General features: G+C 32.1%; 2 protein-coding genes across 2 annotated transcripts; both read right to left on the reverse strand.

The window, feature by feature from the left end:
• Positions 1-7580: 7580 nt before the first annotated feature.
• On the reverse strand, positions 7581-9067 carry LOC127083028 (40S ribosomal protein S11). Its single transcript, XM_051023254.1, has 6 exons — positions 9056-9067; positions 8930-8970; positions 8734-8834; positions 7982-8126; positions 7799-7888; positions 7581-7671 (listed from the first exon to the last, which is right to left on the reverse strand). The coding sequence occupies exons 1-6, from the start codon at positions 9065-9067 to the stop codon at positions 7581-7583; spliced, it is 480 nt and encodes a 159-aa protein (XP_050879211.1).
• A 1785-nt stretch (positions 9068-10852) lies between these two features.
• LOC127081883 (uncharacterized) lies at positions 10853-14167 on the reverse strand. The gene is made up of 7 exons (XM_051022112.1): positions 14126-14167; positions 11924-12036; positions 11590-11825; positions 11369-11505; positions 11185-11267; positions 10942-10999; positions 10853-10867 (listed from the first exon to the last, which is right to left on the reverse strand). Exons 1-7 carry the CDS (start codon positions 14165-14167, stop codon positions 10853-10855), a joined length of 684 nt encoding a protein of 227 aa, XP_050878069.1.
• Between the last annotated feature and the right edge of the window lie 4419 nt (positions 14168-18586).

Consider the following 18586-nt stretch of genomic DNA (forward strand, 5'->3'; position numbering starts at 1 on the left):
AGAGATTGCAGAAGCACTTGAAGAAGATCTTAAGGATTGTCCCGAAATGTTTGAGAGGTTGGTAAGTGATGCAGAGAAACCTTTGTATGATGGTTGCACTAAATTCACAAGATTGTCTGCGGTATTAAAGTTGTACAACTTAAAGGCGGGCAATGGATGGTCGGATAAAAGTTTCACAGAGTTATTAGCCCTTTTGAAAGATATGCTTCCTGAGGCTAATGTTCTTCCCAATCGAACATATGAGACCAAAAAGATGTTGTGCTCTATTGGCATGAGCTATGATAAGATACATGCATGTCCAAACAATTGCGTTTTGTTTCGAAATGAGTATGCATCGTTAAATGAGTGTCCTAAATGCGATGTCTCGCGATATAAGAACAAGTTGTCTCCAGCAAAAGTCTTGTGGTATTTTCCTGTTATTCCAAGATTTAGACGCATGTTTCGTAGTGAAACCGATTCAAGACACTTGACCTGGCATGCAGATGAAAGAATTATAGATGGAAAGTATCGACATCCGGCAGATTCACCACAGTGGTTGAAAATTGATAATGATTATCCTGAATTTGGAGAAGAATCAAGAAACCTTCGCTTGGCATTATCTACTGATGGAATGAACCCACACGGTATCCAGAGTATCTCACACAGTACATGGCCTGTGATTATTATGATTTATAACCTACCTCCATGGCTATGTATGAAGCGTAAGTACATGATGTTGTCTATGTTGATTTCTGGACCTAAACAACCAGGGAATGACATAGACGTGTACTTGAAGCCCTTAATCGAAGATTTAAAGATTTTGTGGGAGACCGGTGTGGAGGTTTATGATGGATATAGGAAAGAAAGTTTCAACTTGAGGGCGATGTTGTTTGGCACAATTAATGATTTTCCAGCATATGGAAATCTATCAGGGTATAGCATAAAAGGTCAATGTGCGTGTCCTATTTGTGAAGATAAAACAGATTGGAAGCGCTTGGAGTTTGGTCAGAAGAATGTCTTTCTCGGTCATCGGAGATTCTTAAATTCAAATCATCACTACCGTGGATGGAGAAAGGCGTTCAATGGAGAGACAGGACAAGGCAGAGCTCCACCTATATTGACGGGTGATCAAATTTTTGAAAAGGTGAAAGATTTGGATACTCAGTTTGGCAAGCCTTTTGCCCACACACTTGTCAAAAGTGGGTGGAAGAAGAGGTCAGTTTTTTTTGAATTGCCGTATTGGAAGTCCTTGTATGTGAGACATTTTCTTGATGTTATACATATTGAAAAAAATGTATTTGAAAGTGTTATTGGCACGTTACTCAATATACAAGGAAAGTCTAAGGATGGCCTTAAGGCAAGAAAGGACTTGATAGCGATGGGAATAAGAACTGAATTAGGACCCTTGAATAAAGGAAAACGAACATATCTACCGCCTGCTGCTTATACTCTATCTAGAAAGGAGAAAAAAACATTGTATAAGTTTCTAAGTGAAGTTAAAGTTCCAGAAGGGTACTCTTCAGATATTAGAAGACTTGTGTCTATGAAAGACCTCAAGTTAAAGAGTTTAAAGACCCATGATTGCCATGTTATAATGGAACATTTTCTCCCAATAGGTATACGTTCTATTCTTCCAGAAAAAGTAAGAAGCTCTATAACTAAGTTGTGTTCTTTCTTCAAGTCAATTTGCAGTAAGGTGATCAATCCTGCGATCTTACCAATGTTGCAAAAAGAAATCGTTATTACTTTGTGTGAGCTTGAAATGTTTTTTCCTCCATCATTTTTTGACATAATGGTACATCTAGTTGTTCATCTTGTGAAAGAGACACAATTGTGTGGACCAGCTTATATGAGATGGATGTACCCTGTTGAACGTTATATGAAAATATTAAAAGGGTACGTGAAGAACCGAAGTCGACCAGAAGGTTGTATGGTTGAAAGATACATTGTTGAAGAAGCGATTGAGTTTTGTACTGAATATTTGTCTAATGTTCAGTCAATCGGACTCCCCAAGTCTCAGCTTGTCGAAAAGAAAGAAGGAAAAAATCTAATTGGAAATAAAATCGTGGCAGTATCAAGGGTCAAACGGGATCAAGTGCATTTGTATGTTCTGCACAATGAGAATGAGGTTGAGCCGTATGTTGAAATTCACAAGGATGTTCTCCGAGGTTTAAATCCCAATAGAAATGAAAATTGGATAGTACGAGAGCACAATCGATGTTTTATACCTTGGTTTAAGGATCATATTTATTCAAAGTATTATTCAGATCCCGCTTCAATAACAGAAAGGTTGAGATACTTAGCATATGGTCCAAGTTTCCATGTTTTTTCTTATAGCGCATACGCGATTAATGGATACACATTTTATACCAAAGAACAAGATGATAAAAGTACTATGCATAATAGTGGTGTCACCGTGGTAGCTGAAGCAATGCACATATCAAGTGTGAAGGACTTAAACCCCAAATTTGCAAATCTGTCGTATTTTGGTGTTATCGAGCGCATTTGGGTGTTTGATTATGAGAAGTTTCAGATTCCTATATTTGGTTGCAAGTGGGTTGAAAATAATAACGGCATTCGAATGGATAAGTCAGGATTTTTGCAAGTGGATCTTAATAGGGTGGGATACAAAGATGAGTCTTTTATTCTAGCCTCTCAAGCTAGACAAGTGTTCTATGTCAATGATCCGAAAAGTACGAAATGGTCTATAGTTCTTTTTTCCAACAAAGTAATTGATGAAAACACTGGAGATCAAGGTGATATTGATGTTGAGATTGAATCGTTTACCAGAAATGATCAAGATGAGAAATTATATCAAATGATTCATATATTAGAAATGATCATAATTAGGGTATTTGGATCAATCCAACCGTCCGTGTTGTTAAGAGACATGTAGAACATATTCCAACCAAGAAAAGAAAGAGAACTTAGTGAAAAAGGTACAGGTCAAATGATTTTAATTGTTTTCTTTATTACAGGTAAAATGACTTTTATGATTTTAATTGTTTTTACATTTGTCATCTGATTTTAATTGTTTTCTTTATCACAGGTAAAATGGCTATTATGAAGTCAATCATTCGTGCAAGGGGCAAAGGATACTTGAAAGTATCAATTGATATTTGTTTAGATGGAGATGTTCCATTGTCGTCAAGCCTCATTCGCGTAGATGATGATGCTGGATATTTGAAAGTATCCCTCTACGACAATGGAACATGTCCATCTAAACAAATATCAATTCTATCTTCAAAAGATAAGGGACCAAAAATATAAGGGGATTACGCAGCAAATCGAGTCAGTTGCATAAAAAAAAGGTATAAACACAATTATATGATATTTATGCATAGAAAATGTTAATTCTTGATCTTATACATCACCTAACTAATTTTATGATATTTTAGGTTCATGCTATTGATATTGAACAAAAAGAGGTTGTTGCTAAGAAGACTGCTGCTAGCAAAAAAAACATACATCTCAGAGATGCTTTTGCTACTTAGTTTTATTTCTTTTTAAGTTATAAATTGGTTGTATATTTAGAATCTTTAGAAGTTAAACGATTATATATCAGTGGATTGTTGTATATGTATGGATTGTTGTATATAAGGCTTGTTGAATGCAATGTGTGAAAAAGGGCTTCAAATTATACAGTTTTGGGTGTACTGCTTCAATACAGGTTGTCTAAAATAAATAAAAAAATATAGCGCTTTTTAAAAAAAAAATTTTAAATAACCACCCACTTTAGAGGGCGCTTCCCAAAATAAGCGCTCTCTAAACCCTTTAAATTTCCACTTTAGAGGGCGCTTTCCAGTAAAAGCGCCCTCTAAACCCTTAAAAGTTTCCACTTTAGAGGGCGCTTTCCAGTAAAAGCGCCCTCTAAACCCTTAAATGTTTCCACTTTAGAGGGCGCTTTCTTTAAAAAGCGCCCTCTAAAGTGGCCCTTAAAGGGCTTAAAGAGCCACTTTAGACAGCGCTTTCACCAGGAAAAAAAGCGCTGTCTTTACCTATGCCAACGCCAGATTAGAGGGCGCTTTAAAGCGCTGTTATAGGCCAAAAAAGCGCCCTCTTTTCCCTTATTTGGCGTAGTGTGTCTACTAAGCATACGTATAACTCAATCACATTTGACAAATTATACGTTGAATGGCACTGGAACATTAACCCGACGTCATTGTCGTCTTCTATTTTCGTTGTTGTATAAGTCACGATGCTAACACCGTCATTAAAACATGGATATCGATAATAAATATCGGTTATCTGTTGTTGGAGCTTGTTTTCGAGTCTTTCTTTTAGACGCATGTAATTGGATCTGGGGTGTATATTGATTTGCTGAACGTTGGTGTTTTGAAATATGACTCCGACATTAACATCTGGAAAAATACTTCCATTATAATGGATTTGAACTGTGATATTGTTTTGAGCCATTGTGTGTATGGTTTAATCTCAAAATTAAAGCTTCAATTATATACAAGAGTCGTTTGGAAATTGGACGTTGTATGCGTCCTCCATTTGAGATGGGGGACCTAAACTACATATGAAAAGTATGCTAGCATCCTCCTTTTGAGACGAAGTGACAAGGCGTGGGGGACATGAGCAGCATTGGGGTCCGCCATTTCAAAAGGCGTGCGCGTGCAGGTGCCCTCCGTCTCAAATGGCGCGTGCGTGCAGGTCCTCCATCTAGGATGGCGCGCGCGTGTAAGGCAGCATGCAATTGGACAAGTGTAGTGTGTGTCCTCCGTCTTGGTTGGAGGACCTAGGCGTGTGGCATTTTGCTTCTTCATTTGTCCACCAACTTGTATATATACTGCATGTTTGGTCTTATCAAACACAATGTAGAATCTAGACCTGAGAAATTTAAAAGTATCAGCTACCCACATGGCTCTATTAATTGGTTTAATATACATTATTAAACCAAAATCATCTAAAACAGTTGATTCTTGCAATGTTATTTCTGATCCAATATCAATCAGATTATTGGAAAACTTTGGTTTTGACGACATCCAAACTCAGATACTTCGTGTTACCGAGTTTGAGAGAGAAATTGTTGCTCTGCGCTATCGAAAACCATACATCAATTCAAATGGCATGCTACTGTATGAAGAAATTCGAATTTGTAATGATGAAGATGTACGTGAAATGTTTGACAATTATTTAAATTTCATTAACTTAGGGCCATTAGAGTTGTATGTAAGTCTTCGTAGAACTGCAGATGAAATTGTATCATTATGTAAAAGTGAAAACTAGAACACGTCATGAAAAGTTATCTATAAATACTCCTTCATGATTTCATTTTTACCACAACTCACTTCTCTATCATCATCTCAATTTTACCACAACTCAAACTTCTATCATTTTTACCACAAATCTCAATATGTCTCAAACTCCTTTTTTTTGGATGGGTGATAAACATAGGGGAACTAATGATAACATTCAAGCATTAGTAAGTGATACTTATCGTTCTGATAATTGTGTTACATTTGCTTTGATATTTTTTTAACAAATAAAAATATATTATGTATGTGTTATTTTGTTTATTGTTTTCTCTACATGTATCAGGTGGAACCTGAAAGAGCTTTTAGAACCCAAAATCATAAGTTAATTGATGCCCGACATTATATTCAACCTTTTTTGGATACCTCTGGTTTTGCAAACATCGTAAAATTGAAGGATATATTTATTGATACAAGTTTCATATATGCTCTACTTGAACGATGGAGACCCGAAACACATACTTTTCACTTCCCAACCGGTGAGTGCACTATAACCTTAGAAGACGTAAGTATGCTTTTGGGTCTATGCGTCAATGGGAGAGCCGTCGTAGGACCATCCGAGATTAGTGCAAGTGCATGGACCACGTTTTTGGGCCGTCAACCTCCAAAAAATCACATTAAAGGTAGACGTGTTCGTATCTCTTGGTTAAAACAAATACTAGAAGAAACTCTAATATCTGAAAATACCTCCCATGACGAACTCATTATATACACAAGAATTTATATTATATTGTGCATCTCCCTAACTTTATTCCCTGATAAATCGGCAAAAGATGTACATAGTATGTGGATACCATTTGTTCAGGATTTGGGTCAGTGTGGTGAATATAGTTGGGGATCAGCTGTGTTAGCGTATCTATATAGGGAACTGTGCAAAACAGTTGACGTTGATGTTGATGGTATGGGGGGGGGGGTGTTATTCTACTACAAACATGGGGATTTACACGATTACCATTTATACCACCAATTACTTCTGCAGTTCCAAGTCATCCATATGCATCAATGTAAGTCTTAATATTTCCATGAAAATCCATTTCTTTACATTTCTGTTCTCTGTGTCATATAAGATGTTAATCTTTCAATTTAATGTTGCTCTACTTTTTAGATGGGCTTCGACCAACAAGAAAAAAAATTGCTCTAGAAATCCTCGTCATTACCTTGATGGGTATCGTGTCATGCTCGATCACATGTCGTCAACAAACGTAATTTTGGTTTGACTAGTTTTTTATTACATGACACTCAAACAATAAATGGTAAACTTACGTATTTCTTTTAATACAATCACAGTTTATATGGAGGCCGTATCTTGGATACCCCCCATTGGAGAATGATGATCATTTGATTTGGAGCGCAACAACACCAATCTTGTGCTTTTGGATCGTTGAAATGCATCAATCAGATAGGGTCAAATTGCAATTTGGGTATTATCAAGACATACCCAATCCACCTAAATGCCTACAAGAAGAACATACCATGACTATGAAAGAGTCATGGAATTATAGTTACACAACATTGAATAGAAACGAACAACAACTTTGGGAAAACAGACACCGACTGTGTTTGACTGGGGTAACGTTTCAGGGAGAAATGAAGCCAACCGAAGACACTACAACAAACAAGACCTTAGACAGCACTTTTTTTAGCCTTAGACAGCGCTTTAAAGCGCTGTCTAAACCTCCGCTGCTAAAGGTTTAGACAACGCTTTTTTAAATCTTAAAAGCGCTGTCTAAGCCCCCCCCTTAGACAGCGCTTTGGCCAAAAGCGCTTTCTAAGACCCTCCTATTTTAATTTTTTTAGGTATACCTTAGACAGCGCTTTTCAAAAAGCGTTGTCTAAGCCCCCCCCCTTAGACAGCGCTTTTGCCTAAAGCGCTTTCTAATCCCCCCCTTAGACAACGCTTTTTACAAAAGCGCTGTCTAAGGTATACGAAATTTTTTGAAGCTTTTGTTTTAAACCACATTTTTTCCAGGTTTAGGGTTTAAATTAAAAAATATTTTTAATTTAAAACACATCCCATTGAAATTTGATAAGGTTGGGTAATGGGTTCTGTAAACTGAGGTTCTATGTTGGATCACATAGACTTGTTTAAAATACTAAACAGTAATTTAGGGGGAATTTTCTGTCCAAAATTCAAAATATTTGAAACTAGTATTCAATAACCAAAATAAGATCATGCCCAGTAAAATAAACATAATTAAAATATCTTTTATCAAATCACAGTACAGAACTTCAAAAGCAAACAAAAATTACCAAAACTGATAAGAACTTCACCATACAGAAATCGGGAATTACTTTCAACATAGATGATAAAATCTCTATACTAAGAGTGCCAACCAAATCTCATATGCCAGAAAATGCCTTCTTTGCACCACTGGATGATCCAGCTGGGATGACTTTCAATACATTGAACCTCACTGTCTTAGAGAGTGGCCTATAGAAGTGGCACAAGTAAAGGCTTAATCACACACATACATATACCAATATCTATATGATAATATACTAAAATAAAAGTATCTATGGGTTAATACAGAAATGATAGAATTCTGCTAGAGTTTCACCTGCATTGACCAATAATGACATGATCACCTTCCTTAACACGGAAGGCAGGTGACACATGAGCTGGAATGTTGGAATGCCTCTTCTCATACCTAAGTAGAGCACGTAAGGAAAAAGGTTTTACAAATTATGTTTATCCAAGCATGCAAATTAAAAATGAAGAGCATGCCATTAAAGGAGAATACCTCTGATATTTCTTAATGAAGTGAAGATAATTCCTCCTGACAATAATAGTCCGATTCATTTTGGCACTGTGACAGGTTCCGGCTATGATACGACCACGGATGGAAACATTGCCAGTGAATGGACACTTCTTGTCAATAAAGGTTCCTGTATTTGAAATTCAAAGGTCATTTCTGTATTAGAAGCAGAAATAAAATAACCATAACCATATAATAATACAGAGATATATTAAGAATAGTCTGCCTCTATATATTGAGACCATTATTCTGTTTGCAATTAACACTTTCATGAAGCAAGATACAAGCATTTACATTTGCCCCACATATATACCAATTCTTTCAAAATAGATACCAAAACCATTCATTAAAAAGCAACACCTAATAACTTGAACAAGTATTGAGGATTTCTAAGCACATCATAGAGACCCGAGACCTCAATACTTCCAATAGGAATACAATACAAAACACACAACAAAAACAGAGTTGGCAACCTCACAAGTATGAAATCATAGAAAAATATAGAGATGTAATTAAGCATCCACTACACAAATCCAAAATGCTCTAGTAGTATTCTATTGCATTATTTCTATCTTTCTCTAATTTTGATTTGCATCAATTCGCTATCAAAGTGTGTTCATCACTCATCTCCTTCAAAAGGCTACATTTATACATTCAAAACCAAACATCAACACACTCTCGAAGACACTCCATATATATACAAACACTGAGATATATAAATACAGAGAGAAAGGAACCTTCGATGGCTTCTTTGGGGGTCTTGAATCCAAGACCAACAGATTTCCAGAAGCGATTTCCACCTTTACCGGGCCTCTTCCCCTTACCAGATTTCTTCGAGCTACGAAATTGAGCAAAAACAACAAACAAATATGGATCAACAATCATCACAGTTAAAAACAAAACACACATTGAGATATGAAGTGCTGAATATACCATAAAAACACTTTGGGTTGTTTGAGATAAGCCTTCTCAGTCTGTAACAGATTAAAAAATACACATCAATGGAAAATCGAAACATAGCAGAATGAAAAAACGAAAAACAAAGCAACAAGAAGTTACTTGTTCAGCCATGGTGGAATTGCGGAGGAGGGATTTGGTGAAGCCGCACGCACTGGAAACCTTCTCGCTCAGATTTTTGGTAGAGGATGAGAAACCCTAACCTGATTGTTATATGTCTACCCGGTCAAACCTTAAACCTAAACCTGATTGTTCTAATTTTTTTTTAATTGAAAGACTTTAAACAGCGCTTTCTCAAAAGCGCTGACTAAGGTCTATATTTAAAAGCGCTTTCTAAAAGCGCTGTCTAAGGGGGGGTCTTAGACAGCGCTTTCTAAAAGCGCTGTCTAAGACCCCCCCTTAGACAGCGCTTTCATTATTTTTTTAGAACATTTTCCGTGTTTTATTTTTATTTTAACCTTAGACAGCGCTTTCTTTTAAAAGCGCTGTCTAAGATGCGCTGTTAAAAAACCTTTTTGGCGTAGTGAGAATATATTAATTGGCTACGACATCTTCCATTACAATACGCGTCAATTGAGAAACTACTTATTGACCCCCACCAACATTGTAACACATCACAAATTTCGACTGCACCACGACCACCATTAAGAAACCCCCGAACAAGAATCCCTCCCAACGAATATTATACACAAACTTCAACTTCCACCCAACATGAACCACAAAGTCAATATACACAACCCTACCAACAACAAACACAAAACACCCAATACCATCAACCAAACTACCAAACCCAAACACAACACACTTCATACCAACAACCAAACTTCCACACAATAACCCAACAAACACCTAATAACTACCCATACCAAACACCACAAAACCCAATACACTACACTTCTCAAACCCAACAACAACCATACATACGCCCCCCACATAACTACACACCCATCCCACCACCTAACTTTGATTACTCTACTACACATCAACAATCAACAACCACCGATGTGAACGACTATTACATCGCAACCATAGAAACTTTAAACCCAAACCCAACCTCATTCACACAAATATTAAATAACTTTTCTCCTAGTATGGATTTTGAAAATTTTGAGGCATTCAAAATTTTTCGTGAGCAACCACCCATTCTTCAAACCACTGATATTCCATCATCAACTAATGCCCCTACTATACCTACCTCAACACAACCATTAGGTCGTGGTCACCGTGTTCGAGTACGTGCAGGATGTGGAACTGGTAGTCATTTCGTCGATGAAGATCCCAATCAACGTCGTAATTAATTGTTTTTAAATCTAATTTTCATTGTAATTATTGTTTTTAATTAATATTATATGAAATTATATTTTTTATTTCATTTATAAAGTTTACTAAAATTAATATGTAATCATCGATTAAAAAATTTATTCTTAATAAATTTATTGTAACTATCATTAATTTTCTTTTTTATTAAAAGTATTACGTAACAATTAAAAAAATTTAAACTTCTCTTTTTTTTAAAATTAATTTCGAAATATTATGTAATATTAAATATTTATAACAAATATTACAGAAAAAAATATAATTTCAAAATTTTAATTAATTAGTTATTATTAATAATAATTCTTAATTAGTATTATATATTTATTACAAATTATATGTAAAAGTAAATATAACTAATTAATATTATATAATTATGAAAAATATTATATACCAAAGTAGTTAATTTTTTTTTTAAATTATATTTTTTTTTATTAAATATAATATTTTATTTAATTTTTAATATTAAAAATTTATTATAATCATTTTATATATTTTCTGAAATTAAAAAACAAAAAAAATATTTTAATGCACACTCCATCCCAGATGGCGCACCCCAACTGCACCTCTGGGGGCGTCCGCCATCTAGGATGGAGGACCCTGTAAAACAATATTTTAATCCCACAACAGGACAAAAAAAGTGGCATCTTGGGCAATTTTTTTCGGCGAATGACATTTTGGAAAAAATATTTCAGGGCAGTGGCAAGACTGTCAGAGATGTCATTCAAAACCCTGAAATATATGTATTCAGGTAATACCAAGACGCCCATACCATTAACCATAGGAAGTGCAACTGTCAGAGATGTCATTCAAAACCCTGAAATATGTAAAGTAAAAAATTATAGTTTATTTTAAATTATTGTTCTAAAATAATAACTAAGTAAAATAAATTTATATTATAAATTTTATGAACTTACCCGCCACTACTGCTGTAAGGATCTCTTAGTCCATTTGAAAATATAATATTGCTTCCAAACTTTTGAAGAACTAGCTTTATATTCTGTACTTAGTCACAAAATGTTAAAATTGATTTTTGTTGCTAAGAATAGTCATAATCTTGAAATTGATACTTAAATGTTAGCTTATACATAAACTACGTACATGACCTCCATAATACTTGACATTTATGACACCAAAATCTTTCATACACTTTTTAGCATAGCTCTCGAAGTTGAATGGTTTGGGTTGAAACATGGAAGAATTCCCAATACCAATGGGCATCACAATTTCACTGCAAATTTGTAAAGCATATATTGTTTTTACATCAATGATATATGTGCCCGAAATAATGAGAATCTTCAATAATTATTTAAATGCAACTACCTGCCAATGCCAACCGTAAAATGGCTTTACATCATATTCTTTTGGATTAACTTTACATGTGTTGTTTCCTTCGTAAACAACAGCAGCTCCGTATATCTTACTGAGGACATCACTTCCAAAGGCAGCTCCATCAATGGCCTTACAGATATCCCTAACTAGAGGAAAACTGTACTGAGCTACAGAGTTATAAAGTAACCGCAAATAGTCTTTCAATTCATGGCTATGCTCTAATGGACTTCAAAAGATAGAAGTATGAAATAAGTTTTATTTTAAATTTAAATAGTATTTCAAACAAAACAAAAGAGAGGAAATAAATAGAAATATTATTTTTACTAGCATATGTTGAATTTATTGCTCAAAATGGAAAGACCATTTGGCTGAGAAGCAATTTTGTCAATGACGTCCCAAGAATTTAGTATAACTTTGTAGCAACTTTCACTGGTTTCCTGCATAACAGATAGTTAATTAAGACAACGTTATATATACTTTCTTGTTTTCTCACAAATGTCAGGTAGGGGTGTGAAAAAAACCGGTTATCCATAACTAAATTGGTATCGAAATTGATTCACTTTAAAAAAAACCAAACCAAATACTAAAATAAAAATTTGGTTATCCATTTTGTTATCCAAATATAAACTGTTACCCCTTATAAAAATTTGGTTTTGTTATTGGTATCCAAATTTTCCTATGCGTTAAATTTTTATATTGGTATGTTTTCATGTTTTATCACCTTATAAATCAATTTTAAATTTTAAATTTTTTTAAATTTTATAAAAAAATTATTATAAAAATAAAAATCAGATTTTTTTTCTCTTTTCACCAAAAATATTATATTTGGATTTTATTTTCGAAAAAATTATATTTGATATTTTTTTTCAAATAAAATTATTATTTTTTTCTAAATAAAAAAAAATATTTTTTATCAAAAATATTTTGTATTTTTTTCAGTAAAAAAATGTTTTTTAAAAAATAATAGATTTTTTAAATTATTTTTTTTATTTTCAGAATATAATTTTATTATTTTCAGTTTTTTTTTATATATTTTTTTTCTTTTTTCTGAATATTTGTTATTTTTTTAAAAAAAGATTATTTTTTTTTATGTTTTTTAAATTTTAAAAGAAAAATTATTTTAAAATCTCATAAAATTTGTTTATGAACAATTATGAGAGATTTTAGAAATTTGAACAATTTTTTTGATAAATTATTTATTTTATGAACAATTATGATTTATAGAGATATGATTCATAATTATTTTATTTTATGACCGTTTTTATGTAACACATCATACTTTGAGATTGTTTTTAATTGATATATTATTTGTGGTAATTATAAAAATCAAATTTAAAGTAATTTTTTAAAATGAATATTTTTTTATATAAAATAGTTTTATAATTAGTGAAAATAAAAAAGTTAGTTAAAAGAAAATAAAATTATTTTTGATATAAAACTGATTTTTAAAAATATAGTTTTAAAAACTATTTTTTTTATAAAATTGATTTTGAAATTGATTTTTTTAAGAAAATAAAAAATTGGTTTTAAAGAAATTGATTTAAAACTGTTTTTTTTAAACTATTTTTTTTTTGAAAAACCGGTTTAAAACCGAACCGATCCACTTATAAACCGATTTCTAAAAAATAAATTGGTTTTATGAAAATGGTTTTAAGAACCAAACCGAACCATATATATGGTTCAATTTGAGTTGGTTCATGATTCATGCACACCCCTAATGTCAGGTATAAGTTCTTGCTTTCTTTATAAACCACAATTAATTTCCAAAATTGTAGACTCATGTATTTAAGTTTTTTTTTAACTGAAAAAAACAAATACTCCTAGAACAGGAAATAAAATACATATTTTCTTTGTGTCTATGAAAAGAAAGAGAAAATTTAAACAATTACATATGAGATTAAAAACAGGGAGAAAAAGAGAGTTTCTTGAGGTTGATTTGAGAATTTGAGAAATAAATAAATAAATACTATTCCAAAAAAAGTTTGTTTTGTAATGTCTATTGATTTTGTGAATTAAAAGGCTGATTTAACAATTCTATTTAAATAAACCTTACTAGTAAATGTAAAATATAATACACATGGACTCATCAAAATTATCCATATCATATAGTATCGGTGGTCCCTAATAAAATTTTAAGGGTGCAGAAGTAATGACCAAGAAAAAATATTATCACTTAATTCATAAGGAATTTACTAAAACTATATGGGATGAAGAACTCAAGAGTTTTAGAAAATACCAAAAATTTAAAACAAAATTTAGAAACTTAACTCCCACTGCACGATCCTCCGACAACAATCACGGGAGATTTCTGAGCATGCAGCTTTTCTTTCAAGTGTATGAGCAGTGTGGCATAATCCTCAAGAGCTTGTGCGGAATTAAAATAGTCTAACGTATTTTTCCGTTCTTTATTGGAATCAAAAGACACAGAACTCCCGTAAAAACGATGTTAACCAAGAAAAAAAGAATTTCATTAAAATTTGTTATGCAAATGACTTAGATTTAAAGAAACGTTTTTTTCTTTAATACCTCAATATAAACTAAAAGAGCGAGCTTTGAACGAAGTTGCATTCTCAGTCATGATTCCTACAACTGAAGGGATACCATCAATTGTAGACTCTACTCCCAAAAGGACTAGTATTGGAGCGTTAGAACTTGCACCGCCCCAGTATTTAAAATTTATGAAGTACCTCTGTTGAAATTGTGTGTTGCTTCCTGGTGCATTGTTGAAATGATCCAACAACTGACTATAAAAATAAGTTTGGACATCATCTAAAACGAGGCTGGTAGGGATTGAAGTATTGATTGTACTTGTAGATAGGGAATTGGACATCTTCAAGGGAAGAGATAGGGAATTGGCAGCCACAACAAAGAAGAAAAGAAGACTATAAAAAATGATAGATAGTTTCATTGTAAAAGCTATTGAAGAGAAGTTTGAGGGTATGGAGAACTAGTTGTAAATTAAATTCATCTTAAAAGTAATGAGAGATCAATCATAACTGTGTATTTAAATTTATTTTTTTAAAACATATTAAAGTTATTGTCACTAGACGGGAATTTGTCCCGATATAACAAAATTCATATATATTATTTATATTGTGTGTGTTTGTGCGCGCGTGTGCGTGCGTATGTGTCAGAGAGATAGACACCATATCACAAAGTTTTTTAGAAACTAAAAATTAAATAAATAATATCCGTTTATATTTTGATGCGTGTGAATATTAAAAAAATAGACAAATAGGTAATATATCCGTTTATATTTTGATGCGTGTGAATATTAAAAAAATAGACAAACAGGTAATATATCTGTTTATATTTTGATGCGTGTGAATATTTAAGGAATGCATATTTTGATGCGTGTGAATATTTAAATTACTTCCACGACATGTTTAGTTTTGGACAGTTATATGTGGCTTTATCCAGGGGTGTTTCACATACTACAACAAGAGTTTTAACCAGGGAATGAAAATTGAAAGGAGAAGATGGTGACTACACAAAAAATGTAGTCTACAAACAAATTCTTTTATCGCACCCGCATGTATTTATTAAGTACATTGAAAAAATTGTTCACACGTTGATTCTCATTTTGGTTACACGATATACCAAGCTTATATTGTATTATTTATATCATAGATAGATAATAACTAAATATAATTTTTTTTTCCTTTAATATACAGCCAAACTAGAACACGGTGAAATCTTTCAATTATGTAAGGAGTTGAGACGAAAGAATGTTGAAACTTGCTTCGACATGAAAGTAAGATATACCTAATCATTTATTTTATGCTTTTATGTTAGATATAAATGGGGTGATAGTTATTCTCACTATTCCTATGCAATAAATTTTAGATAACAGGCTTTGAAGATAAATGGAACACATGAAAGGATGAACAAAGTATTTCATCCATCGGCAAACTCGACAATAAGGTGTATTTATCTTTTCCGTAATACGTATAAAAAAATTCTTGCACTTTCATCACTCTTTCAGTAACATTTTTATCATCCTCATTAAAACAGGTCAAACGTTTGAAAATTTACTCCATCGGTTGGAGCTCCACAGTGATAACAGATAAAACACAACTTTGGAAAATGGTGAAAAGAGAAATAATATCTCAAAGAATGGAGAGGTTTTTATTTAATTCATTTAAGAATATATTTACTCTAGATTATTTTTGAATGCATGAATTTAACTGCTATTTGTGGTTTATGTAAATAAAACCATATATATTTACTAAGTCCATTGTTTTCCTTATTTACCAGAAATCCAGATAATTCAGAAACAAGTCATAATTGTTGTTCTACCAAATCTACACTAAAACAAAGTATCTCCATTCTCCAGTATTATTTGTGTCACAATAAACCATATTATATTCAAACGAGTCAAGTGTTCTGAATGTATTTCTTTTATAATATGACATTTCGTCATGAATTTGTAGTTTTTTAAATCTCAAGAGCGCATTGATAAATGGATGTACGAAGAATTGATTCGAATCTTTATAAGGTAAGCAAAAACTTGATTACACTACTTACTATTAATTTTACTATCTTTTTTGATAAAAAAATTCTAATTTAAGAGTCTTACATTTTTTCTTTACTACGGAAAATAATTGCAGAGAAAAAGAAAATACTTCGAATGATTTCATGTTCGACATTCCTCTTAAAGAACGTCATTGATTACACAGTATCAATATTACTTTGCATGCTTCGATATAATTTTGAATATCTTTATTTACCATTTTTAAAATGTAATAATATTATTTTTAATGCGACCTAAAGTAGAAACCTCATAAAAAGAAAAATAAATATTTATTTTTCTCTATTGTGCGCATTAAAAAAAGTGGGCAGACAGGCACGGGAGTGCCCGTCTGTACGCTATTAGAAATAAAAGGGATGAACATTCACACCAAAAGTTCCACATTTTAAGTAACCATAATAGAAAGCAATGGAGAGATAAAGGGATATATTATCGTGGAGCAATGCTAAATTCATGGAAAATGTTTGAAACACATTTATGATTATATAAATTATTACTTTTCTCATTCATTCCTTAAATATTCACACGCATCAAAATATAAACGGATATTATTTTTCCACGCCTTACATTTATATTATATATTTAGACCACACTATACTATATCACCAAATTATTGATAAAATACAAACATCATACCATAAAATAAAAGTCTAGTGAAAGGGCGAGAGATTTGGTGAAACACTGTATTCAGAGTACACCACTGAAATCAACAATATAACTACTAAATTAAACTACTACCACTTTCTCTAATTTACCATCATATCTTCAAAACTTTTATACTACATAAAAGATTAATGGATAATTGTCAAATGCATAATTAATTCACAAATTAAACTTTTTCAATGACATATGGCACTACTTTCTCAAATTTCTTTCTTTTAATTTTGGTTTAATTACAATTTTAATAGTTCTAATTTGTTTTTTCTTTATCTCCTTTTTTATAAACTATGATTTTAGTCATTTTTTTAAATTTTGTATTAAATTTTGCTCCCTTTCTTAGGGTTAAAATTCAACACAAAAATTTAAAAATAAAAAAATATGTTTTTTAAAATAGAGGATCAGAATCTAAAAAAAAAGTTTTATTCATTGCTTAGGGTGGATTTTCTCTTTGCTTTATCTCCAATTTAGTCTTAAATTTTTTGAATTGATGCTATATTTCTATTAGTAATTGTTAATGCTTATGTATTACTAAACTTTCAGGTATTAGTACCATGATCATCAACTTTTGTTTAAGTGTACTACAAGATAGGAAAACATGATAATATATTTGATCTTGAAAGTCATGTAGTAAATAAGGTACTTTTACCACATAAATTTGTGATTCTTGAAGTAATTCAAAACATAGAGCCAATATGTTTTTATTTTATAATTTGTTTGAATTTCAAACATCACACTCATACATCTAATAGTGAACATGAAAACAAATTTTACAGTATTATACAATGAACCTTGTTTGTATTTTGTGAGCAAGCAAGCCCATGCAAATTGAGATCAAGATCGAGCTTCCTTATTGCAAATAAAAGGTGAATTTTGTGAAATTTTTCTTCTTCGATTCTCCCTCAGTTCTCCATCATTTCACTTAATTTTTAATTGACTGAAGTCCTACCAATATAGGCAACAAGATTGAGTTGCTTTGAGGTCAAATCGAAGCAACTGAGTTCATACTCCTCAATTTTCAATTCCATGTATCTTTCAATATAACAAGAATTGAAGAGTTTTGAGGACATATTTCGATTCCTGACAATTTTATCTTCAAAATAATGTATGCATCTTTTATTTTCATGCAAGTTGGTGGTGGACCAGTCCGGTGAGGTCCACCGGAGAAGATGATCGGAGCCCTAACTCCGGTGATGTGGTGGCCTGCTTATATCCATAAGATAATCTCCCATCGTTCTAATCCTGATCATCTATTGTGATTACCATTGTTCCAACGTATTGACTGAAGTGCATGGTGCACCATGAGCGTGTGGCCATCAGATCTGTCACCTCCATTAATGAGGGAGATCTGATGACCCTTGTTTTTTTATTTTTATTTTAATTTCTGATTTTCTTTTAATTACTTCTATTTTATTTAATTCATATAAATTTTATTTTCAATCCAAAACATATGGGACTTTCACAAAAAATCTTTAAATATTTTCCTCTTTCATATTTTGAATTAAAATAATTTTTTGGATTAATTTTGATATTTTATGTGAATTAAATGATTTTGGACTTATTTTTAAATATTTTAAAATACTTCTGACTTTCTAAAAATTCTCAATTTTTTTGTCTAAGGTCATTTGACCTTGTTTGACCTATGATAAATCCCTTGGCCTTTTATTTGGTGATTTGAGGGATTTGAGGTTTTGTCCATTTAAAAATACATTTTAATTCATTTTAAAATTGATTTTTAATTGTTTAATTGTTTAAAAATATTATTGAGTCATTTGGTTGACCTTGTGATGTTTGACTTT

The sequence above is a fragment of the Lathyrus oleraceus genome, chromosome 5 (assembly GCF_024323335.1).
Source record: "Lathyrus oleraceus cultivar Zhongwan6 chromosome 5, CAAS_Psat_ZW6_1.0, whole genome shotgun sequence".
In the NCBI taxonomy this organism is placed as follows: domain Eukaryota; kingdom Viridiplantae; phylum Streptophyta; class Magnoliopsida; order Fabales; family Fabaceae; genus Lathyrus; species Lathyrus oleraceus.

Coding starts and splice junctions, on each gene's coding strand:
- LOC127083028 (XM_051023254.1), bottom strand. Junction 8,835..8,929: donor CAACCCAAAGTGTTTTTATG/GTATATTCAGCA, acceptor TCAATTTCGTAG/CTCGAAGAAATCTGGTAAGG. Junction 7,889..7,981: donor TTCATTAAGAAATATCAGAG/GTATTCTCCTTT, acceptor TGCTCTACTTAG/GTATGAGAAGAGGCATTCCA.
- LOC127081883 (XM_051022112.1), bottom strand. CDS start 14,167: ATGCAACTTCGTTCAAAGCTCGCTCTTTTAGTTTATATTGAG. Junction 12,037..14,125: donor CTCTTTTAGTTTATATTGAG/GTATTAAAGAAA, acceptor TCTGTTATGCAG/GAAACCAGTGAAAGTTGCTA. Junction 11,268..11,368: donor TCAAGTATTATGGAGGTCAT/GTACGTAGTTTA, acceptor GACTAAGTACAG/AATATAAAGCTAGTTCTTCA.